Below are 24,694 nucleotides of genomic sequence, written 5' to 3' on the forward strand. Positions count from 1 at the left end.
TGTCCCCAGCGTGCTGTGTCCCTGACGAGGCACGAGGCATCGCTTGTGCCACCATCGAGCGCCTTGGTCCTGGCAGCAGAGCAAACCATGCCAGGCCACGCTTGGCGGCCCTTCCTGGGCATCAAGTATACACACACAGTTCCCGAAAACTCTTCACATCTAGTAAGGACTAAAGTGGGAACATAAGGCTAGGACAAAAGATCTGACCTGACCCTGGGGAAGGACAGGAGGCAGGTGACAGGCAAGCCTCCCAGTATATAACCGAGTGCCACCTGAGGAGGGGGGCCCAGAGCAGGAGCTCTCTTCTCCCAACACAAATTCGAGAACACTAACTCAGTCCATCATACGTGTTATGGTTTGAACTGTGCCCCCCAAATTGGTGTTGATGTCTTAACTCCCAATACCTAAGAACGTGACCTTATTTGGAGATGGGGTTTTAAAGAGGTGATCAAGCCACAGTGAGGGCACTCGGCTGGCCTGGTCCTGCGCAGCTGCCCCCTCACACGAAGGGGAAATCTGGAGATCTGTGCCCAGGGAGAAAGCCACGTGAACGTGAAGATGACCACGGACAGGCCAGGAGAGAGCCCCGAGACCGACCCTCCTTGCTGCCTCGGCGCCTTGGCCACACCCCGACCTTGGACTCTGGCCTCCACGCTCTCAAGGGTAAACGTCTGCTGTTTGAGCTGCGTGGTGAACAGGAGCCGCTCTTCAAAGGAGTCGTGTGCTAATTCCATCCTGCAGCTGACTTTCCCAGCCTTCTGGGAGATTGCCGACTTCTCTGGAAGCGTGGAGGCAGGAGCTGAGCCGACTGGGTACTCGTGCTGGTACCGTAACCGATGGCAGGAGCCCAGGGCCTTTCCCTCAGCACCCCACTTCTCTAACGTCAGACTCCACACGGGCAAATCCAGCTGAAACTGGGGCTTCTCTCCAAAGGAAGCCGATGCCACTATTTACCAGGAAAGCGAGAGCCAAGCCCTGCTTCGTGCCGAGATCAGGAAGGGCAGGTGCCAGGAAGAGGGGCTCTCGTGGTCCCGCTGCAGCTGCTCAGCCGCCCCGGGCAGGCGCGCCTCCCACCTGCGTGCCAGGACAGATCCAGCGTGAAGGACAAGACGGGGAGGCAACATCTGAATGAACCTGAGCCAAGGAGGCCAGGGGCATGGCTGAGAAATGCACCCCAGACAGCGGCCTCCCTGAGCAAGCAGCATCCCGGAGTCGGAGGCCGGTGGGGTCAAGGGCTGAGCTCCCAGCCCCTTCATGGCCCAGAGGCAGGGAAGGCTGGGCTGGGGCAGGATGAGGGGGCGGGACGGCACCTGGGGGAAGTGGCCAGGGTCAAGCTGCCTTCGGCAGGGCTGAGCTGGTGAAGAAGGTGGCTAGGGGCCCCCCACCTCAGGGCCCTACACCCCCCACCCCACAGTTCCTCCCCGAGGGCCCTCTGGACCCCCACCATCAGGCTGCTGGGGTCCTTGGGCCGGCCCCGGGTCCCAGGAGGCAGGGCTGCCGCACACGGCGGCTCGGCGTCCACACTGGCGGTAGGACAAGCCACCTGCGGGGGTCCGGCGGTAGGCACTGAGGAGCTGGGGGCACTCTGCGGACCCCCGGCGTGTCCGAGGGGGGCATGCGCGGTCACCACAGTGTGGCAGCTGCATGCTGAGGACAGGGGCTGCTGGGAAGGGCTGCAGTCGGGGCCAGAAGGTTCTGCTGTGGGGGCGTCTGGAGGCAGCTGAGGAACCGGGCGGAATCTTCTGCAGGAGAGGCCTGAGGTGTCACCAGCCCTGCAGCCTTCCACCTGGCCACGCAGGATCTTTGGTTTCGGCCTGGCGGGGCCCTTCTGTCTCCCGTAGGGCAGGTGTCTGTGAGCAGGGCCACTGGCCCAGCGAGGTCCCCGGGAGAGGGCCCATGGCCAGGAAGCCTGGCACTTTGGCCCAGGGCCCCGAGGGCGCCTCCCTAGCCGATCCACCTGCGTCCTCATAGTGGCTACTTCCTGAGACAGGCCCGCCAGGGCGGTGGCCAGCCGATCCAGCTTCTCCGAGAGGGCGGCACCGAGGCCACGGAGTTCCTGCTGCAGAGGACTTCCGCAGGGGCACGGCTGTGGGGGCGTCTGCGGCAAAGCCGGAGGGATGGCGGCCACAGGGGGTGGCTCAGGCAGGCCTCTGGGAAGTGGCTTGCCCTGGGTCCTGGCTAAAACCAGAGCAGGGACAGAGTTCTCAGGCTGTCAGAACCTTTCTCTCCCCCAGGGGGCCCCATCAGCTGCCCTATCTGGCATCCTCCCCATCCGCTAAGGCCTGGCTTTAGATGGGACAGAAGTGACTCAGGCTTGAGAATATCAATGCCAGTGCTCATGACATCAAAGGTAGCACATCTCCTGGCCGCTCCCCGAATTCACGTACCGGACAAACTACAGACTGGGTCTCCAGCTTTCTTAGGACAGCGGCCTTCCCACCTTCTAGGAAAAGGTTCTTTGTGCCCCATTTGAGAGCAAATGGCACCCCAGACCACCTAAACCTGCCCTAGCACATCAGTGGGCAGGGCCAAAAGAAACCTCAGCAGACAGCATGAGGCCAAGGCCATGGACGGCAGCTGGGAGAGGGGCCCAGAAGGACCAGACCAGCCTGGGGCGTGGACGCCTCTAGGGGCGTGGCCAGGGGACCTCGGCAGTACCCGGTGCTGTCGGTCTCAGCACATGCACCCTGGCCTTCACCATCCCCATTCAGAAGTCAGAGTCGTAGGACTTGAAATCTCAAATTACTTAAAAAAAAAAAAAAAAAAAATCAGCTAATCCTTCACCCGAAGTCCCCTTGGAACTGGTCTCCACCCCAGGCAAACCTAAGAAAACCCCGTTACCACCCCAGACTGGTGGGGCAGACCTGCTTTCCTCCACTTATCTGCATCCCAGCCCAGCTCTGCCCCCTCGTTAGCAACTCCCGGCTCCAAACAGAGGCGGAAGTGACTTGTGGGCTGCCCGGTCAGGTTCTTCCGGAAGGATTTAAGCTGAAGGCTGCCAATGCACAGGCAGACTTCTAACTTCTGTCCGAGAGAGAGGCCACGGGCCTGGCAACCTTAGGCCAGCTCGGTGCTCTTAAAACAGCTGCACCTCCAGGGGCGCCTGGGTGGCTCAGTTGATTAAGGTTAAGCGTCCGACTTCGGCTCAGGTCATGATCTCCCGGTTCGTGGGTTCAAGCCCCGCGTCGGGCTCTGTGCCGACAGCTCAGAACCCAGAGCCTGCTTCAGATTCTGTGTCTCCCTCTCTCTCTGCTCCTCCCCTGCTCACACTCTGTCTCTCTCTCAAAAATAAATAAACATTTAAAAAACAAAACAAAACCGCTGTGCCTCCAGAGGGGCAGAGCCCACGAGCCAGCAATGGAGCCCCAATCGAGTTGCTGGTGTGAGAGTCTCGGCGCATACCCTGCAGTGAGGACGCGCGCCAGGCCCTCCCTCACGTGCCTCTAACACGTACAGGGAGGAGCTTCCCCAAGGTCAGGTGTGATGCAGAACCACATCTCTTGGGATGCCCTTGGCCAGATCACTCTGCATTACTGGGCCTCAGTTTCCACGTCTCTCTGTAAAGTCTCTTCGAACTCCAAGCTTTGACTCTCGGCATTATTTACTCTGGTCTCCTTGCCTCTAAAAAGTATCTGAGTGCTTTTATGAAAGAGCCAGCTATTTCTGTTAGAGAACACTGAAGTGAAATAAGCACCTTGGAGATCAAGGTGAGACTCTTCCTGCCTATGACCCAAAGAGCTTGGAAGGGCACTGCGAGAGAGCGTTTCCCAAGCTCCTGGCCGGCCCGCCCCGCGGGAAGGAGCTGAGCGGCAGGGAAGGCGGGTGGCCACTGCAGATGCGGACCCTCTGCCCACCCCTGCCTGCAGGACTCCTGATGCCTTGAGGGGACGGGGAAGCCACCGGTTCACCTGCAACACTTGGTCTTCCATTTGCAGGCCCCAGGCCCCTGGATTCTTCACTGACCCTGGGCTTCCAAGACAGGGGCCCATGGGCCGATCCAAGGGGCTGGCAGGGCCCCGGCCCGGGCCTTTTCTCCAGCTGAGGGGCAGGGCAGGGGTTCACAGCGGCCCCTGTAGAGAGAGCACAGAGCACCTGGGGTGTGGACATATATCATTTTGCAGGAGCCATTCTGGCACGCGGATATTTGGCCCTGGCCCAAAAGCCTACAAGCCACTGAGCTTGCAACTTTCAAACAATGTTAAATGAGATGCAAGATGGACACACAAGGCCTGTCAGGGAGTCCGGCTCTGCTGAATGGCCCGCTGGGGCACGTGTGATGAGGGCAGACTGGATCAGGTCTGGAGTCTTCTGCAGCCAGGACCTGGCGCCTCCGGCTCTACCACGAGGGGGAGGCCGGAGAGGGCAGATGGAGAGGGCGGTGACTGGCAAGCCCCCTTCCCCCTTCCCGCCCCCTCCAGGAACACGCTGGGGACACCTTGTGGGCCACAGGAAGCCAGCCTGTGCCCAGGCCCACACTGCTGTTCCCCACTAGGCCCACTGAGCAGTGGGGAACGCGGGTACAGCCTGGCCGGGAGCCAAGGACCGTGTAGAAACTCTGGCCCGAGTTGGAGGGTGGGGGGGAGTAGAGCTCCCTTCCCTGACTGCTCACCCCACCCCTACCTCCTCCGCCGCTGCTGCCCAGGGGGCCAGGCCGGCCCGGGATTTCCGAGTACACTTCTCTCCAGGTCAACTGGCACCTGCCTCCCGTCTTCTCTTCGGCTTTGCCTGCTGGGGGCAAACACCGGGTCGGGCTTGGACAGAGAGGCGAGGCCGCCCGCAATGGCACGCAGCTTTTCCAGCCTTCTTGACGGCACAACCTCAAAGTCCTCCCAGGGGGGAAGAGTCTGACTGTTGACACTGTTTTTGTTTATTATCAAATTTCCCAGTGTACATGACGATCATCATCATATGTGCACACACATATACGGACATGCAGCCCAAGTGCCTGACCCCTGACCTTAAGCGTCCAATCGCCGAGCCGTCCATTCAGAAAACATCCATCTCAGAGAAACACACTGCCCTCTGCACGACACGGCAACTGGCAATCCCGCCCGACCCACGAATGCCCGTCTTTCAGAGGGCCCAGGGTGACTTAAGTTTAGGTAACTGGCCCCTTGAGTGTCCCTGCTTCTCCCCTCCTGTGCCCTAATTCCCGCTCTGATGCTTTAAATTCCCCAGTGAAGAGTGAACCGGACAAAGCCTGACGCCCCGCCCTTGAGCCGAATAAAGGCAGAACCCCAGGTCGGCACACTGTTCTCCTTTCCCTCTCTACCTGCGGCCACACTGTGCGGCCCTCAGGCCTACTGTGCATCCTGCAGGGCCCGTGAGTAATAGATCCCGTCCCTCCAAGTTCCCTGATGGTTTTTGCTGACATGCATCCTATGACAGAAGAACCACAGGGGACAGGCCCGTTGGGTAAACATCCGTGGGGCTGGCTGCCTATGAGTCGGGGCTGGGTGGGCACCTCAGGCTTCCTTGCTGAGAGCGGCACCGCGGGTAGGCTCGGACCAACCCAACAGTGTGTGTACATACAGACGTTATCAGTGCGTATACTGTGTATGTATTACACGTATGGAATGTATACGGACCAAGTTCATTGCCAGGCTTCCTAATTAAACACACTCGTTTAACAATCCTGGGCCCTGGGCCCTCCCTCCTCTCTCAGACGCAGCTCAGCTGACGGGGAACTCAAGCATGACAAAAGTAGAGAACTTCCTGGTAAGAGTCAGGCAATATGGGGATCCAGGCCCCTCTCAGGAGACCCCAGGCTCACCTGCATGGAGGCCGTAGGGGGCCCCGGGCTCTGCTCTCCGTGGGCCTTCACCCAGGCTGCCGCCTGTAGGGGCGCCGCCGGGGCGTGGGGACAGGGGGCCAGGACCCCTGCAGCTCGGAAGGCGGTCCCTCTCTGGCAACACAACCAAAGCAGGGGTCAGGGCGGTGGCTGTGCCCGCTGGGCCTGGCTCCCTGGCCTCTCCTTGTCCCCCTCACCCCCGCAAGCTCACCCTGTGGAAGCAGCTGCCACAGCTCTTCTCCCTCCGAGCTGCTGAGGCTGGAGCTGGAGCCGGAGCCAGGGCTGGGGCTGAGGCCCGGGCTGGAGCCGGAGCCGGAGCCGGAGCCGGAGCCGGAGCCGGAGCCTGCGCCTGCCAAGCAGGCAAAGTGCAAGGGCCTCCCAGGCAAGATCCCCTTCAGGGAGTTCTCCAGGCAATGGAGTGGGGAGGGCTTCGTGGCTGCCCCTGGGCCATGACAACAAAAGAACACTCAGGAGGACCCTCTACCTTAGCGAACAGGCTAAGTCCCCCTCCAGCTCAGCTGACGGCCCCACACGAGCGCGGGTAGACGCTGAACAGCTCCCACTCCTGCTGGCAGGCGGACAGAAGCGAGGCCGAGCCTGGCTGGGCTGCCCCAGAAAGCCAGCGGGGGACCTTCCCGGAGTCTCACGTCCCTGCTTCCAGCCAGGCCTGCACCTACCTGCACCCCACTCAGGACCAGCGGTCCACAGCAGAGACTCAGTTATGTCCCCAGGAACCTCACCCCCCACCCCAAGCCAGTTCTTTTCTGCTGGGAATATTTAGAAATACCACACTGAGCCAAACAAGTCAGACCCTGCCTGCCCACTATGGCTGGGCTCGGAGGGAACACTGCTGTTAAGTGCAAAGGAGCAGCGGCACCAGAGGAGGGAGACCCGCCCCCCTTGGCCCCAGGCAATCTCTGCAATAAAGGAAATGACCAGTCCTCTCCCAGAGAAACCCAATGGCTGCATAAAAACCATTCTCCCGCCTTCCTTTCAGCGACCCAGGTCACAGTCTTCTTTCAGCACACCTCGGATGCTCCAGCCAACAGCTGGCGGGAGGTTGGGGAAGGCCCACCTGCTCTAGCATGCAGCTTGAGGTGTGGAGCATGCGGCCGGGGCAATGGCGGGAGATGGAAGAACAGAGGAGAGGGAAGGGGAAATCTAGTCCCTCATGGAGGATTTTATCTGGAGGGAAGGGCTGCCACTAAACACAGAGGGAGATGTCAGCTCACCATCTTGGAGCCACCGCCACGGTCCCGGCCTGGTGGCCCCATGGTCTTTGAGTCCTCGCTGGTAACAGATGGGGACACTGCTAGAGGTCAGCGCCTGTGGGCTGGCCAGCCGGAAGCTCCTGGTGGGTGTTTCCCCCTGACTCTGTCCCAGATGGGCTGGCTCACAGGCCTCACCCCTCAGTCCTGTTTCAATGAGAAGCCAAAGGGCCTGTCAGCCCCATGGGGCGTTGAGACAAAGAAGTTACTGGACAGAGAATAGTTTCTGCCGCTGTTGGCTTCTCGGGCACACGAGCTCCAGGTGTGGGACACACACCAGGCCTCCAGATGCTCCCAGGAGCCGCCCAAACCTTCCAGGACCTTTTTTATTCCCAGACCCAGCCACCTGGACTCCTGAGGGCCCCACAGCTCAGCGAGTGTTCTGGAGAGCTGAAGGTGGGCAGGGCCGGCACAGCCAGGATGGAAAGAGCAGGCCTGGACCCAGAGTAGCACGTGGTGGGGCTGGGCATCCCGCCCTCACTGCGCCCACACTCAGATCCTGGCAGCGCTATTTGGCTTTCTGGCCTCACAGAAGCCCCTGTCAGAGCCATCCCCAGAGCATCTTGTCTCGGGGCTGGAAGTGGGCCTGCCGGCCGCGCAGGGACGCAGGGCGGGGGTTGGCAGTGTGTGAGTCGCCTTGCCCTGCTCTCAGACACCGGGGTGGCCATGCTTTACCTTCCTTGTCTGCCGTCCAGTTCTTGGGCTCCGCTCTCTGTGGCCCCCTGTCCCCCACTGAGGACCAGGACGAGGCTGACTGTGGCCTGGGCACAGGTATCTCTCTGAGACAGTTCTCCAGGCCCTGGAGCGGGGAGCTTCCCACTGGGCTTCCTGCGAAAACCCAACATTTGCAATCCTGGATGGTCAGAGCTTAGTCTCTGTGAACCCCGGGAGCCTGGCTATGCCCTTGTGTGCGGGGCAGCTGGGGCCCCGGGGAGGCGGCACGGAGCGCTGGACCAGTCATGCCAGGCACCTGGTCCCAAACATGTGTCAGTCCCAGCTCTGGGCCGGCCTGCTTGGGCTGGCCCTGGAAGAGGCCAAGCTGTCTGAGCCGGAAGATGAGCCACAGGCACAGGCCAGGCTCCCTCACAACACCCTGCTCCACCCTGGCAAGGGAGGCCACCATGCTGCTTCGCCCACAGACAGCCGTGAGGACCGAATGCCATGAGGCCCCCTCCACTACGCAGAGGAAAACGCGTGCCCTCGCCTCCGGACATGACGCAGCAGGTTGAGAAGACCAACACCAGCGCAGTCACAACTTGGGAAAAAACCCAAATACATCGCAAGTAACGCATTTGCGTTGGAAGGAAGTGGATGGGCCAAAAGTCCAGAAAAGGAAAGGCCCTTATCTACGGGAGCTGCCGCCATGGCCACGCTCTTTCCTGAAGGCGTCTGCAGACACTGGGCCAGGCCAGGCACAAAGAAAGAGAGGGTACCAGAGCTCTGGGCCGCCGTGTGTTGCTGGAACAGCAAAGTTCAACAACAGCAGCCCCGAATGCGGTTCTCCTGAGTTCCAGAGCCACAGAGGGAGCTGCAGAGCTGGGCTGGGAGCTTCCAAAAGGCAGCACGGCCTCTCCTGCAGTTTGGGTTTCTTAGAAAACAAGGTGCCCCGAGAGAGGCTGCCCAAACAAGCAACGCACCAAGCCCTGTGACCGACACTGTCCAGTGGTTCAGAGGAACGGGGTGCGGCTAGTGTCCAAAAAACATGCAGAGAAAGTTCAGGAAGGTGCCAAAGGCAAACGCTAAAACAAAAAATGAGGCGGGGGAGCTGTGTAGAGCGGGCTACCACCTGTGTGAGGGAACAAGCAGCTTGGCCATGCACGGGATGCCCCGGAAGGGGAGAACTCACAGCAGTGGTGGCCCGGGAGGGTGGGGGGCGGGGAGGCATCATCTCTCCTACACAACCTGTTTTAGCTTTTGAACGAAAACCCTGTGATTACCTATTAAAAACTAAAAGTTGGGGCGCCTGGGTGGCTCAGTCAGTTAAGCGTCCGGCTTCGGCTCAGGTCACGATCTCACAGTTTGTGAGTTCGAGCCGCACATCGGGCTCTGTGCTGACAGCTCGGAGCCTGGAGCCTGCTTTGGATTCTGTGTCTCCCTCTCTCTCTCTCTCTGCCCCTCCTCTACTCACACTGTCTCTCTCTCTCAAAACTAACTAAACATTTAAAAAATAAAAATAAATAAATAAATATAAAATAAAATCAATAAAAAATAAAAACTAAACGTTAAAAAAAGAAGTTGGCTGCATTTGGGGAGGAAAAAGCCCCCACACCAGCAGCTGACCGTGGCAGGATGCAGGAATCCGGGCTGCCGTGGACACTGGAGCCCCCAGTGGTGACCTGCGGGCCTCAGCTAGCCTGGCCCAGAGTCCTGGGGCAGCCCTAGGCTTTCCACAGACAACACATGAGGTGAGCAAAGGGGGACCGAGTGCGGACAGGGCAGTGCTTGGACTATTCAAGTGGGTAAAAAGGCCAAGAGGGGACCCCACAGAGTCCTGCAAGGTTCCAAAGAGGTGTGACAGCTCACCGTGGATGCCTCCCCGTGGGGGCACCTAGGAGAGACACAGGTCACCACAGACACTCCTTAAGGTGGTTTTACATGAACCTGAACCTCTGAACTTTTTTTCCTAAGTCAGAGGTCAGTATGATATCATAGGCATTTCTTTGTGGCTGGGACAAGGGAGAATTTGACACTAAAGGAGACCCTTTTCTATTTTTTAAGAGACCTTAGATATTGTCCTGCCCCTTCTGAGCCTAGTTGTTAAAATGGATACTCCTCTCCCCACCCCTCAACCCCCCATCCCCCATTCTCCCCCTCCCACCCTGTAATAAGTCCTGGGTTTGCTCCTGCCTCAACATCCCCAGCTCTGCTCCAGACACTGGGTAGGGCGGTCGGACTTGGTCGGGTCAGACGATGTGGGCAGGGGAAGAGCCCACCCTTTCCCAGGACTGACGGCCGCAGGCCCGGCAGCTCACCTTTTCCAGGCTGACGCCCCTGGCTGCCCCCTGGGCTCTGGAAATCCAGGTCCCCATCGGTGCTGCTGGATGAGGAGAAGCTGGTAGGGGTGCTGTGGGGACCTGAGGGGAGGGCAGGGCTGCCTCTCACATAGCCCTGCAGACTCAGAGCCAGAAGAGGCCCCATAGCCACCTCTGCAGGAAACAGCACAGCTGACATCATGAGAAAGCCACTGGGCATGAGGTCCCCGGGGCCCTGGGTGGGCACCAGGAGACCTACCCCACAGGATCTCCCACAGGGGTTTCCCCGTAGGCTGGGGGCTCACGGTTCTGGTTAAAAAACCCGTGGGAACCCAACTGTTGGTCTCCTGGGACTAGAAGGTAAGCCAGAGCTCTCAGAGGAGGCAGTGTGCAGGAAGAGTTGAACTGGTTTCCCCCACATTCAGGAAGTGCTTGGGGGCAGGCATCAGTAAGGGAGCTAGAGAAGGGCATGCACCTCATGGCCCAGGATGAGGAGTGGGGGACCTAACGACGTCCTCAGTGTCTTCCTATGCCATGCGCAGGGACAAATGCCACCCTGTGCCCAGGGCCCCATCTACCTTCACTGTGTGATCTTCGGGGCTGCAGCTCGGGCCTCTGAGACCCGGGATCTCCCAGCTGAGGGCTCCGGAACCCAGAGGTGGCGGTGGCCGGCGGCTGGGGAGGTAACGACCCACTCAGGGGAATGCCCTTCAGACAGGCCTCCAGGGCTTCCAGGGGCGAGCTCGAGGCACTGCCGGCTGGGACAGGGGAGACGGCCCTATCACCATCTCGGGCACATTCCCCTGGCCCGGCCCCAGGCTGGCTGCCCCAACCTGCCTGCTGCAGGGGTGACAAGTCCCGCACCAGGCATGGGGGCCTGCCAGGCAGGACACCCTCAGGGGGACTTTGATTTGTTCTCTGTTCCTACACGGGAAGGACACAATCTGTACCCCAGGCCCAGGGGTGGGGTGGAGAGACCCGCTAGTACACAGGGGCCAGCTTCCTGGCAGGCAGGGAACCTCTGCAAAACGAAAGTCCTTACAACGGAAGGCTCCTTACAACGGAAGGCTCCTTACAACGGAAGGCTCCTTACAACGGAAGGCTCCGGGGTGGGTGCCCGGATTGAGAAGGATGTGGGTTAAGAGAGGGGAGTCACTGCCAGACAAGGACGGCGTGGTCCCTCCCTCCTCCCCCGTGGCCTGGACCTACTCCCTCTTCTGTGGGTGGGCAGAACCTTGTTGGTGGGGCTGAGAATCCCACTGGGGAGGACTCGAGCAGATGCCCCCAGGCCTCACCTTGAGCTACGGGGCCCCAGCTGGGCACCTGGACCCCTCTGGTGTCTCTACTGCTCCCCTGGCTGCTGGTGGCAGAGGGGCTGTGGGTCCACTTGCTGGGCTGACAGGACGCAGGCACTGGGGGGCTCTGGGCCCGGCTGTCCTCTGTCTTCACCACAGGGGGCACGCCGTCAGCTCCTGGACCAGGGCCGGGAGGAGGGGTCTGGGGGGGCCTGGGCCCTGTGGGAAGCCCGCACGAGGCCCCTGTAGGGGTGGGACGGGGCTCCCAAGGCCCCTGGCCTCTACAGCAGTCTCTGGCTCCAAAGCGGTCACTGTTCACAGACTGACATGCGCTGACTCGCGCTCCCATCCTGCCCCTGGCCCCTCTGGGGCGCCGCCTCCAGGGGGTTCTACTGAGGAAAGCCACATCAGCCTCCTCCGGCGGCACCAAATCAGGTCTTTACTCCGAGGCCAGCAAGCCCGTCTCAATTCGACTTTCCCAATAGTCTGAGAAGCTACTGAGTACCAGTGATCTACAGCGAGTGGAAATGCTACCCCAGCCCACGCGAACACGAGGACAACGCCCAATTCGAAACTATGCCCCAAGTGTCTACGGGGAGCCAGAGCTGTGTCTTCTGTTCTCAGCCTCCTACCCCTCCCCCTGCCCCCTTCCTCCCTTCTGGAGCTTTCAGCCCTACTCTCACAGCCACGCTGGATGGTGATCACGGACCGATGAAGTGCCTCTGACGTGCCGAGCCGACATGACAGGGATCGCCCCCAACATGCGGTGACCCCCACCTACATGCAGAGGCCAGGGCCTGAGGGCCTGGCTGTGGAACCCTGCTCGGAGTGGGGAAAGGAAATGGACGGCGTCCTGGGGCCCTCCCTGCCTGGCCAGTGGCCTTTACCTCCAGAATTCCTCCTGTAGGCCCCTGGATCCTCCTGCACGCCTGAGGGGCTGGGACGCCCGTGCGGGGTCTCGGGGATCTCCTTCAGACAGTTCAGCAGACCCTGGAGGGGACAGTCCCCGGAAGCTGCCTCTGACTTCACTACAGGAAAAAGGAACATACTTTCACCCTGGGCCCGGTCACGATGCGCAGCCAAAAGCAGCCGATCCAGGTAAGCCGTTAAGAGGGTTCAGGGCCAGGAATCTAGAGATGTGGGTGTTCTCGCGGCTCATTCAGATTTGCACAGGCCGCCGTCAGCTCGGTGCTTGGTTTAAAAACGCCTGCCTTGGGGCGCCTGGGTGGCGCAGTCGGTTAAGCGTCCGACTTCAGCCAGGTCACGATCTCGCGGTCCGTGAGTTCGAGCCCCGCGTCGGGCTCTCTGGGCTGATGGCTCGGAGCCTGGAGCCTGTTTCCGATTCTGTGTCTCCCTCTCTCTCTGCCCCTCCCCCGTTCATGCTCTGTCTCTCTCTGTCCCACAAATAAATAAACGTTGAAAAAAAAAAATAAAAAAAAAAAAAATAAAAAAAATAAAAACGCCTGCCTTCACGCCTCCCTGAACCGGCCGGCTGGAGGGAGGGAAGACGCACGGGCGCAGCACGGAGGCAGGGCACGCGGTGTCACCACAGGTAGCAGCGGCAGGAAGCGAGCTGACAGGCTGCGACCTGCACGTGGCTCCCTGGGCCCCGAGCCGAGCTGGCATCTCCGGACCGAGCTTCTCACAAGCAAACACCAGTCCATCACCGTACCGGGGCCTCACAAGAGCCCACGAAGGGGGGGACGGTCATCCCCTTTTACAGATGGGGAAGCCGAGGTTCAAGGGATTCAGGGGCCGGGCACAGTCTTCACAGCCACCAGGCGTCAGACGCCGGGCCGGCGCTCCCGCCCCCACCACGCCGCCTGATCCCCTAAGCCCCTCCAAACACACACTTAGTGTCAACGTGAAGTGACAGCCACAGCTCCTCCTCAGGGGTCCCGTATTAAGACGGGTGAAAAAACACACACGGATCTAGGGCCGAGTCTGTTTTTGAGTTTCCGCCTACGAGCTGACCAAGTGCCGTTCTCCCAAGAAAGCCGCCTGGCTCCAGAATGAGGACACTGAGGATACTGGAGCAGCCACGCTGGGAACGATCCTTTGGGAAGACATTGCTATTCACAGAAAGAGCTACCGAAAGGCAATTCGGGGGCTTCAGAAACCTTGACCTGAGGAGACAGGTCCCCGGGGGACTCACCTCCCCAGGGCGGGCTCCCAGGCCCCAGCTCTGCTCTGGTTAGCTGAGAGGTGTCCCGGCCGGGGACAGGAGGCAGTGAGCGTGGGGACACCTCAGGGTGCTGGGGCCCAGGCACAAGGATCTCCTTCAGGCAGTTGATAAGGCCTTGCAAGGGGCTGCTCCCAGGAGAGATTCCCACGGCACCTACAAGACCGGCCAAGGTCAGTGCAGCCCTGATGGTGGCCTTCAGAAGGTCTGTGTGAGCAGGGACAACACCTGCTGTGTAGGGTGGTCAGGGGGCTGAGATGAGAAAGCCGCCTGACACGCATGTGTGAGCCAAACGTGCCTCCATTGCCCTTCCCCGCTCAGCTCCGGGGCAGACCCCACTCTCCGCAAAGCCAGCCTCTCACCTGTCCCCATGGGCCCTCTCTCCTGTTTCCGGTGACCCTTCTTCCTGCTGGGGCTACAGGTGGGAGGGCTGGGCTCCCGACCTGGGGCTTCGGGGCCTTCCTTCTCTGTAGATCTTGGTTTGTCAGTAGTGTCTGTAACAGGAGAGACAGAAAGGTCTTTCTAGCCCTGGCTCCTGGTCCTGAGGAACCGACCCAGATTGGTCCCCACAGAACAGACCTCTCAGCACCTCAAATCCCTGGGGGGCAGCCAAGTACTAGAAACTTGGATTTGCGGCAGGGCCAGCTCCTGCGTGCTTGTCCTAGGAGTCTGTTTCTCTTTCCTTCTGGTGTCATTGTAAGCACGAACACGGCTTTCCCTGAATAACCGGGAACCCCCCAATTCCAGCCTCTGACTTTGGCTCAGTAAGTCGCTCCGGCAGCCTTGACACGCAGGACCCAATCTTGCCCTCCTGCTTCTCAAGTCTGAGCACATGGACCCCCAGAGCGAATCTGCCAGATGACACCTAAAGTCACAGGCTAAATGGGGTCTGTTTTTCAAGGGTGTCAATTTTAGTCCCTCTTCATTTAAAATACTTTAAAAACCAGCTATTCTGACAAATGCAAAATTGGCAAGAATTTTTGAAAATACAATGAGACTCCAGAGGAATTCTAGTGGCTACCCTCACCCTCCTCTGCTCTCAGCGGGGGGAAGGTCTGAGACTCCGATCAGGGGCGCACAGGTGTCCCCTTGCCGATGGGCCTGCATGTTAGAAACTGCCCTCAGCTGACTGCGCATGAGCACACAGAGCACAGGCGGGGCTGGGACAGAGGCTGCTCAGGGACCGAGCATCACACCTGCTCTTTGGTCTACAGATAGGGAACCTTGTCCCGTTCTCTGGGGAGCCTGCCCCCTTTAACAACAAGGGAAATTGAGTCCTAGAGGTAACAGAGGGCACAGAGTCCAGTCTCCCTGACTCCAGGGTCAGAGCCCTGCCCCTGCTGGGTCACACTCACTGATGGGGAGGGGACTGCCCTGTCCCCCGGCTCCAGGAAGGCCTCTGGACGATGAGCTGCTACTAGACGTGGTGGCCAGGCTGGGCCAGCCAGTAGACGCGTCTGGAAGGCAGCTGGGCAGGCCTCGGAGAGGGCATGTCTGCACGGTCACAGCTGCTATTGGGGAGGAAGGACAGGACGCTGGAAGCCAGAATTTAAGCCCAGCAATGGGTAAAAAGCCCCTGACACTGTCCCATCCGGGCCCTTCCTTGCCATGTTCCAGTACCAAGGCAGTATCCTCTGCACTGTCATTCCTGGGCTCTGAAATACAGATTCCCAGCCACGGTCTTGTTCCCATAAGATCCTCCCGCCCCATTTTCCGTTTCATTTACCATCCACTGAGCAGGCGCAAAGGCCAGGACTGGTGGGAACAGACTTCGAGAAAAGGTGCAGTCTGAGCGGACAGCACCGCTGAGCAGGGGGAGGGAGCAAGAGTCTGGGGAGGTGGGAAGAGCACGGGCTGGCGGTACCGAGCCCAGTCTGCGTGGCTTCCTCTTCCTCATCTACAGAACAGGGACTGGCCTCAGCTGCCACACAGGGCACGACGCGACAGGGCCATGAGGTGTGGCTGAAGCCACGTAGAAACCACCGTGAGAAGAGTCGGGAGCCACCGTCTCACCAACCACCCATGCCTTCCAGGGGGCGGACGTGCTCCCGGGGCTCGTGAGCCGGGGACTCCGCCTGGGGTCTGGCAGGAACTGGGCAGGCACACAGCTTGCAGCCTGAACTTCATCTTGTGGAATGCAGTGGCCGCTGTCCGACTTACCCTCGGGGCTGGCCCGCTCCCCGTCCAGGCCGGCTCCCCCGCTCTCGCTCTCGGGGTTGACCTCCCCAAACAGGAACTCTGGAATCTCCTTCACCAGCTGCACCAGGGCCGTGAGGTGCAGGCTGTGCGGGGGCGCTCCTCCTGCCAGAAAGGCCGCAGTGAACCCCCACGCCCTCTGTCAGCTCCGCACTCACGCTTCTGTGCACGACATCAAACCACGTCTCACGTCACCCTCCTACCACGTGAGTAGCACGTGGAGTGACTTCTGTCCCAGAAGTAAAAGGATCTGCCCGGGCACAGCCAGGACTCGGGGCCGGGGACTCGAGGTACCGTCGCTCAGCACCTGGTACTTCTCGGAGGGGAGCGCCAAGGAGGGCTGCCTCCCCCGCCCCTCCCGGCAGCCAGGCCCTCTGCCCTTCCTGGCACCTGTAACCTCCCAGCCTCACCCAGGCTGGGCCCGTGGGCCGTGTCAACCATGTGAGGTCTGCAGATGTCAGCCCTGTGGCAGCACCCTCGGGAGCTGCAGGCTGGCTCTGCGTGGTTGGTGGTGGGAAGGGGGCTTGAGTAGGTCTCCGAGGGTGACCCTAGGTTTCTTCCTAGCCCTGCGTACAACGGGCAACTGTGTGCCAGGTTCCCAGCCCAGGGGGGCAAAGGGTAAAAAGTCGCAGAGGGCTTTGGGCGTAGAGTGTGGCAAGGGCTGAGGTCATAGTGGTCCCTGAGGAGTAGAGCCAGGGGCTGAGGACCACCCAGTGGAAGGGACAAGAGTGAGTCCCCCTGGGCCCAGGGGGCCAGAACACCCAACGAGGCCTGACCCTCATCTGCCAGGATTACTCACCCAGGGGGCCTCCTCCCTGGGGAGGCTCCTGCCCCTCACCAGCGTAGCTCCTGCCTTCCATGGTTCCAGCAGGCTCCGTAGGAGACAGGAAGGCAGAGAGGGGGAGCAGCTCAGCTGTCCCTGGGAAAGAAAAGAGGGAGGGACAGCCCCCTGGGAATGGAAGCTGGCCTCCACCCAACTACACGCAATCACACAGCTGCTTATGTGAGTGTTCGGTGTGACCACCCAACCCCAAGAACCGCAGGGCCGTCGGGTTCCAGCCTGCTCCGCTCCGGAGCACCCGCCAAATCTCACCCAGAAACAATGGCAAAGAAGATCAGCGAGGCCCCCAGCGAGGCCCGAGGCTCCCGGAACACCACTTCCAACTGTGTCCATTTAGTAGGTAAGACTAAGGCCCACCGGGCCCAGGGCGACTCAGGACATGGTGCTGGCCCGCTGGGCAAGTGGGCTCCTTACCCAGGGATAGCAGCGTCTCGTAGTTCTCCCGCATCACGTCCTGGTACAGCGCCCTCTGCCCCTCCCCCAGCAGCTGCCACTCGTCCTCTGAGAAGCGCACCGCCAGGTCCTGGAAGGCCACGGACACCTGTGGGCACAACCTCAGGGGAGCTGGTGGTTCCCGCCTGGCGACACCAGGGGTACACCAGGAAGTGGGGAGCAAGAAGGGTGTGGCGGGGGGCTGGCACGTGGGGGCAGGTGAAGGGGTGACGGGAATCTGCTCAAGAGACAGTGATGGGGTTTGGACTGTGTGCACAAAGAGGGGGGCTGCAGCCCTGACCCCGGGCCCCTGTGAATGCGGCCCTATTTGGAAACAGGGTCCCTGCCGATGTGGCTAAGGTGAGGTCATACTAAGGTAGGGTGGGCCCTTAACCCAGTATGACCGACGTCCTCATAAAAAGGAGACACGGTCACACAGAGAGAAGGCCAGGTGACAATGGAGGCAGAGACTGAAGTGACGCAGCCCCAAGCCAAGGAAGGCCTGGAACCACCGGAAGCCAGGAGAGAGGAGGCGGATCCTCCCCTAGACCCTTCAGAGGGGGGCACAGCCTTGCCCACACCCTGGTTTGAGTCCCGTCGCCTCCAGCACAGTGAGAGAATTCACTTGCTGGGTAAGCTGGTTTGTAATCCTTTGTTACAGGTTCCCAGGGGAGCTGGTACAATCCGTGGCCCTCAGCCTGGGCCTCAGAAAAGGTCAACTCCAGGCTGGGAAGTCCAGCCAGCCCTGAATTCACCATGTTAGAGAACCCCCGGAGGCAATAAGCAAGCTTCACCTTGAGTGTGCAAGGACCTGGGATCCTATCGCTACGGCATATAAAAAAGTTGACACATAAAACAGATAGTAAGGACGACAACGAACGAGACACTCCACGCTTTTTAGTGGGGAGGATCCAAAAGTCAAGAATCAAGCAAGCAAAATGTTTACATTGCTCCTCCCTGTCCCACCCCAAGGAAGAGGGGGAAAGAGAAAACCTCAAACAGCTCGCAAGTCTAGAGGAGGCAGACCCTCCCACAGAGAGATGGCTGGGTGCCTGTGAATGAAGAAAACCAGCGGCCGACGCACCTGTGCTGTATTCGTAGCCCCTGAACTTCAGACCCCAAATCTTACGGCCACAGTTCTTCTGCAGATCCTCTGGCCCGGCCAGGTAGAACTCTGGTTTCCAGCTGTTTTGCCAGAATCCAGGCCTGTGCTGGGCTGAGCCTGCCCTCACTTTCCTGGTCTCACCTGACCTTCAGGGCCCAGCCAGCCACGGTGATTGCCATGGCCATGACCCATAGCATTCACCACCAAGCCCATGCAGCTCGTGGGCACTACACTCTAGCAGGAGATGATGCCACCCAAGCCCTTCCCGGCCCCCGTCCAGGGCTCCCTGCTCCCACCTCCACACTCCCCCACTCTGTCCCCCTCCCTGACCTTTCACTCTTTGGCCCTCTAGGCTTGGAGCCTGGTACACCGTTATCCGTTGTGCAGAGAAGGGCTCCGAAGAAACCTGGGACCACCCTTGGAGAGCATCCCCTGCTTTGTAAGATAAAAGAAACATTTTGTCCTGACTTCTTTAAAAATAATCATTAAGTGGGCCTTAAGATGGCTGTGAGACCCCAGATGACCAGCATCTGATAGGTATGAATTTTAAATTACAGCAAAAATTCACTTTGTGCAAATTAAGCAAACAGAACGTAAATTGTGGGAAGGGTCCTTCTGGTGTAGAGCTAGATGCTCAACTATTTGTAAGAAAAAAATTAGTGAATAAAATGAAAACACTTCCTAATCAAGCAAATAATCTACTGCCTTGTTTCATCGTCTCAAGTCAGCGACTTTAAAACCATCACTGCTACCAACTCTCAGCATTGTCACCCATGGCATCTGCTTCCCACTCTACCCGTCACCCTTTGACAGTGGGCACCACATGGTCACAACCACTGCCCTCCGCTCCTCTGCTGAAGTGGTCGGGACCCCATCCACACACACACGAGGCTTGAGGCAGCCTCCCCACTGACCACCTACCTGTCTTTGGTCCCAGAGGTTCCCATCCTCCCTCTACAGCCCACTAGGCCAGCCAGGAGTCTCTCTGGAACTAATCTCCACCTCTCCGGCCCACGTATGCTCACTCCCTTCCAGGAACACGCTCAGACATCCTCAAAAACATCTTTCAGAGAGCCACCCCCATTTCTTCCTGGCTTTTGGACATATACAATGTAGTCAATGGTAGGGTCTGTGCATAACAACTAGCAGAGCAGGCCTGAGGCCACCCTGCTTACAGGCTGGGCCTGGCCAGTATTAGGGAACTTGGATTTCAGGAGGGTGGTTCACTGGGCCCAGACTGTTTGCACAGTGTGGTTCATGCTGATCGTTTACTTTCATTCCAGAACTCTGGGATTTTGGTCCATGTCAGGTGGAAGTGACTATGTGACCAGCCCCCAGTGAAAACCCTGGGCACGGAGTCTCTAGTGCGCCTTCCTGGTAGACAATATTTCTTTTCTTTTCTTCTTCTTCTTCTTTTTTTTTTTTTAAAGTAGGCTCCATGCCCAACATGGGGCTTGAACTCACGGCTCTGAGATTAAAAGTTGCATGCTCTACCCACTGAGTCCCCAGCCAGGGAGCTCAGGCCGCTCCCTTCCTTCCCAGAGCCCACAGCCCACTGCCTTGCTACACTCTCTCGTCCCTCTGCTCCTCCCGGCTACATCCTCTTCCTTCTCTCCCCCCTAGGCAAGGGGAACCCCAGGGCTGACGGCGCAGGGAGACACCTCGGTCAGAAAGTTCTCATCTGCACAGTAGACACAGAGTAGACCCAGAGCCTCAGACTTGCCCTAACACGCCTGGTGTCAGAATGGTCACAAACACGGTCTTATTGACTGAACACACGTTTTTGCTTACACACTTTGATGACTACGTTTAAACGTATACAGATTCTGTTGTGATTATGTGCGTGTCCTTTAAAAGTAACACTGAAAAGGGGACGTGTGTCCTTTAAAAGTAATACTGAAAAGGGGCGCCTGGATGGCTCAGTTGGTTGCATGTCCGACTCCTGATTTTGGCTCAGGTCGTGATCTTACGGTTCGTGAGATCAAGCCCCACATCAGGCTCTGCACTGACAGCGTGGAGCCTGCTTGGGATTCTCTCTCTCCGCCCCTCCCCTGCTCATGCTCTCTCTCTCTCTCTCAAAATAAATAAACAATAAAAACATTTTTAAAAATTTAAAAGTAACACTGAAAAAACTTCTTTTAAAATACTTGCAAAGACTACCATCTAATATGCTAAGGATACAACTACGTAGGGTTCAGGGGAGTTTCCAACATTAAAAAAGAGGATTCCAGACCCAACAAGGTCAGAACCCCCTGTTAATTGCCCCATTCGCTCACTGCTACAGCTGAGGAAAGATGGGGAGGGGGCAGGGAAGGGCCATCAGGTCACAGTTATTTTGCTTTTATGCTAGCCATACAAATTTTTATTAAACTCTCACTCTGGCCAATATACTAGAGCAAAATAAGACATCCCCAGAACTTGGAAGCTGGTCAAACCAAGCCCGATGGGAGAGATAAGCCACCTGGAGGAGGCGGCCGAGCCACGGGGCAGACGTGAGTAGTTTGGGTGCGCTGAACACCATCAGGCTTCACGCCTGCAGGCTTTCATGCCCAACTGTAGGACTGGGACCTCTGAGCTGACACTCGGGTACCCTTTCTGCTGGGCTTAGTTGTCACTATAACCAATAATATTAGTAAACCTTAAGAAAACAAGCATCAAATGGCTCTAATTTTTAAAAAGTTATTATTACCCAATAAAGTTTGCTGTGACGGATCCTCAGTACAAATAAAGGCTCCTGTGGCCACTGCTAAATGGCAGAAGAGTCCAAATGGCATTGCTCTGACTGGAGCGGGGAATGTGGGAGTAAGGACTCAGGACAGCCGAAGGACAGTTCTCTGGGGAGTTAGTTTATCCCAAGAGGTAGGCAGACAAGTTCTCTGTTTAACTAACTGAGTGAAAAAGACTCTGTATCCTCAACTTCTCCCATCAGAAGCTTTTTATAACATGATGACTGAAAAAACAAAAGGGCTTTTGGGTTCAAATAATTTACTTCAGTTTGCTTATAATTAGGGCTGATTTCCCTGCCTCATTCTTGATTTACTGAATCAGGAGTCAGCCCAGAAATCTACATTTTCACACATTCCGTTATCCTGACACATTCTCAGCTTAGAATCAGAGGGCAGGGGAGCACTACAGTCCAGTCACAGGCTGGAGTCCTGCCCAGCCTCGCTGGAGATGAAAAGTATACGGGAGAACAGACCTCTGCAAACAGGCTCGGCCCCCCTTCTTCCTAGGAGCCAGCTCTCAAGTGGAGTGCATTTGTGAGCTAAAAATCACAGGTAACTGCTGTAGACCTTTTAGGAGCAGGGATCATGAAATGCCGATTTCCACCCCAAACAGGATGGCTCTTCAATTTCCACTTGAATGCCTTCAGTAATGGGTGGCTCACCACATTTCCAGCAGCTGGTCCTATCGCTGGCCCAATCGGGCAGTTTGGAAGTTCTGGACGCACAGACGAGGTACAGCACAGGAGTTGGGGCTGGACCCCAGGAGCCAGGCTGCCAGAATTCCACTCCCTGCTTTGCTTCATATTAGCTATGGCATCTTGCCAAGCTACTTAACCCACTTGGGCCTCGGTGAACTCATTTATAAAATCGGCCTACAGCCTAGGGATGTTGTGAAGACTAAATGAATTAATACAGGCAGTGCCTGGACCAAATGCTGGGACACAGTTAAGTGTTATGATTGGTACTGCAGCAGCCAAATCTGTCGGCCTGACGTCCAGTTACACAGAATGAACTCGTCCACACACACACTACTCCTGACCTCGAGTGCCTCTTTATCTCCTGGCTAAATACACCCAGCTCTTTTAGACATCTGGAAGGGATGGTTTCCAGGTCTTTTATCATCTCAGCCTCAAGACAAATTCTTCAGGACAAAGTTCTTATAAAATGGAAATGGGAACTGACTGTGGCCAGAGTAGGTGGTTCAATCAATGGCCTCCCTCTGCCCAGAAAAAGCGGAGGCACAGTGAGGAGCGTGTGTGTAAGGGATGCAAACACGTAAGGCACAAATGCTTGCCTCAGGAGACGGAAACACACTGTTGGCTTGCAGTCTGGACCCGCTGTCCCCTGCGAGCCCTACCTCACCTCCTCTGTGACGCTCAGGCCTCCCTCCCTCAGCCGACAGGAGAAAAGCTTTCTGGATTGACCCAGGATTGTTGTAACTGTGCGGTCTCCTGGCTCACTGCCGCCATGCTGGGCCTCCTAAAACATTCCTTCTGCCCTGCCACTAGCCCAGCATGAAAACCACAGCTTCTGTGCCCATAGGGCCAGTCCACCTTTCCACAGTCCTTCCTGGCCTAGACCCCTTCTCCCAGAGTGCCTCAGGCTTGGGTTCCCAGATCGGACTCTGCACCCTGCTGCTCCCCATTTATGGGCTGTGCTCACACATCCCTAGGTATTTGGGAGACACACTGGACAGGAAGACAGGAGGCCTTTCCCATAACTATCCATCTGACGGTAATCTCCTGCTCCCCAAAGCCACTCTAGCCACCTCCTCTATGAAGCTACAGGGTGTGAGGACACATCCTTCCTGGAACATCAGATCTGAAAAACTGGTGGTCTAAACCTCTCATTTTGTAGAAAAGGAAACTGCAGCATGAGGAGGGCCTAGCGCAGGCCCAGGGGACATAATCTGAGCAAGGGTGCCCTTGGGCTGCTTAACTGCACAGCCAGAGCTTCAGGCAAGGCTGCCTCTGCTCCCGCAACTTCCACTTTTCCTGCCTTCTCCCAGGAGCTTGTAGGCCATTAATGACTGGAGGTTCTGGTACAGTGTGGGCTATGCCTGGCCACAGATGGCCCCAGCCACCATCTCAATCCCCACCCACCTCCAAACCATGGAGTCTACAATTGGTTGACGTTGGACCAACCTCACGGGCCACCAGAATTACAGAACTGGCTCCGGTCGCTCACCCAGGGGAACGTGTGACAATTCCCCATTAGGTATCATCACGTATTCCCGGCACCTTCCCAGCCCCGCACGCAACTCGCCCCAACTGCCCAGGCTGTGACAGATGGGGCTCTTCCTCCAGCTCTCGAATCTACACACCTTAGCTGGTGGATAAAACCTGGGGCCTTGTTTCACGCCCCCTCCCCCAAGGGTCCAGGATCCTACCAAGACTAAACGCATCAGATTTACTCATTCCCGAGGCCTTCGTGCCCACAGCTGCCAGGATAACTAGCAATCAAAAGAGGCCACGCCGAGGGAGGGCGATGCGTAACCCAAAGGAACGAGTTTCCAAAGGTGGAGACAGGCTCCACGTACAGGGTACTGGGGGCCGAGGACTGGGGAGGGGTTGGGGTCGTCCGAGGGGCTAGACTTCTCGCCAGGCAATCCTGCCCCGCAGGCCCGCCTGGCCGAACACAGCCAGACCCCAAAGTTGGCGGGTCCCGGGGTCTTCGCCCCGCCCTACCACCGGACCGCACCACGCCGCGCGGAGCTGACTGGCCGAGTTGTCCGTCGGTCCTTCTGTCCTCCTGGGTTCGCCCTACCTGGCGCGCCATTCCGGGACTCGACCTCCGCTCTCAGCTTCCGGCGCGGCCCGCGGCGCCCGCTCCCCGCCCGCCGACCGTGCCGCCACCCTCGGCGACAGCGGCGACCGAGGTCAACGCGGATGGAGGCGGGGCTGGGGGTCTCGGGCAGTGGGCGAGAGGCGACGCTGGGGACGCCCCGGCCGCCCGACGCCCCCCACTCCCAGAGACGTGGTCCCACTTCCGCCCGGAGACCCCCGGCTTCTGCGGCCCGCTGGGCGCAGGCGCGAACTACCCTTCCCAGAGGGCGCCGCGGCACCCGCAGCGCAACAGAGTCGGGGGCGGCCTCCTTGAAGTCCCCTCCCCACCTGCTCGGCTTACTACCCCGGGAGGCTGCAGGGAGGGACTCCGCGCCGGGATCCGCCTGGTGGCCAGCCTCCGGGTGTGTCCGCACGCGGGAACGCATTCATCCATCATCCATCCGTCATCCACTCTTGCATCCAACATTTACTGAGCGCATCTTCCGTGCCAGGTGGGGATGCTCTGTTGAAAAGGGACCCGCCTCTCCCAGAGGTCACATCCCGTAAACCGACCGTTTCCGAGGCCACGGGGAGGGGGGTGGGGAAGCGGACGCAGGGGTGAAGAGGGGGCTGCAGGCCGGACGGCGCGGGCCGCGCGGTCGGGGATGAGTCGGAGAGGCAGCCGGACCCCCGCGCATCCTCAGATCTGCCACCCCGCTCCCTCGCTCGCGGTAGCATTGAGCCGGGCCAGTGTGACCAATTGCTGGCCTATTTGGTTGACTTAGGTGACCCCAGAAGTTTCTGGAACGTAGGAGGTCCTCAAATAAATGTGTGATGAGTGAATGAAGCATGGGCCCCACCATTCTGGTCAGGACATGGTGGGCCGGGGGCAGGGGGAGGATCCCTGCTGAGCACAAGGAGCCTCATTCCGGCCCTGGGGGACCACCCCCTGTTAAAACAGCTCAGAGAAGGTGGGCATGTGGAACTAAACCGGCTCTGGGAGACAGAGGCAGGGGTCCAGCCAAGCGGAGAGGCCCACAGCCCCGGGGAACCGGCTTCCCCCGCTCCCATCCCCCACAGGCTCTTCCTCTGCAATATTTGGGAAAAGAGAATTTCTGGCC

The 24,694-nt window shown here is 58.6% G+C and overlaps 1 protein-coding gene and 1 long non-coding RNA gene across 9 annotated transcripts in view; one reads left to right on the forward strand and one right to left on the reverse strand.

The window, feature by feature from the left end:
• Positions 1–332: 332 nt before the first annotated feature.
• KRABD3 (KRAB domain containing 3) lies at positions 333–24,079 on the reverse strand. Of its 7 annotated transcripts, none has more exons than XM_086687304.1 (18): positions 23,575–24,077; positions 16,960–17,086; positions 16,504–16,623; positions 15,669–15,809; positions 14,864–15,043; positions 13,871–14,002; positions 13,482–13,664; positions 12,214–12,354; positions 11,327–11,503; positions 10,610–10,789; positions 10,032–10,205; positions 7,735–7,887; positions 7,024–7,206; positions 6,003–6,233; positions 5,774–5,905; positions 4,621–4,728; positions 3,909–4,070; positions 333–2,178 (listed from the first exon to the last, which is right to left on the reverse strand). In XM_086687304.1, the coding sequence occupies exons 1-18, from the start codon at positions 23,584–23,586 to the stop codon at positions 1,253–1,255; spliced, it is 3,462 nt and encodes a 1,153-aa protein (XP_086543430.1). In that variant the 5' UTR covers positions 23,587–24,077; the 3' UTR covers positions 333–1,252. The 7 variants fall into 7 exon arrangements, with proteins under 7 accessions (XP_086543430.1, XP_086543413.1, XP_086543410.1 ...); XM_086687287.1 differs by having other exon boundaries at positions 4,621–4,725; positions 11,327–11,545; XM_086687284.1 differs by having other exon boundaries at positions 11,327–11,545.
• The window catches only part of LOC147582974 (uncharacterized), a 29,557-nt gene continuing 28,690 nt past the window's right edge, over positions 23,828–24,694 (forward strand). Inside the window, exon 1 of one of the 2 annotated variants that reach the window (XR_015244171.1) lies at positions 23,828–24,085. This is a non-coding gene — a long non-coding RNA (uncharacterized LOC147582974). The remainder of the gene's footprint in view (positions 24,086–24,694) is intronic. The other variant, XR_015244169.1, reaches the window with a different exon arrangement.

Source organism: Puma concolor, chromosome A2 (genome assembly GCF_028749965.1).
Source record: "Puma concolor isolate L17-30 chromosome A2, mPumCon1.1.hap2, whole genome shotgun sequence".
In the NCBI taxonomy this organism is placed as follows: Eukaryota; Metazoa; Chordata; class Mammalia; order Carnivora; family Felidae; genus Puma; species Puma concolor.

Bases quoted from the DNA above. Each gene is read 5' to 3' on its own strand.
- KRABD3 (XM_086687284.1), bottom strand. The intron at 15,810-16,503 runs GTGAGTAATCCT...CCTTTCTGGCAG, and splicing joins CCAGGGAGGAGGCCCCCTGG to GAGGAGCGCCCCCGCACAGC. The intron at 11,546-12,213 runs GTAAAGGCCACT...GGCTTCCCACAG, and splicing joins CTACAGGAGGAATTCTGGAG to GGCCCAGGCCCCCCCAGACC.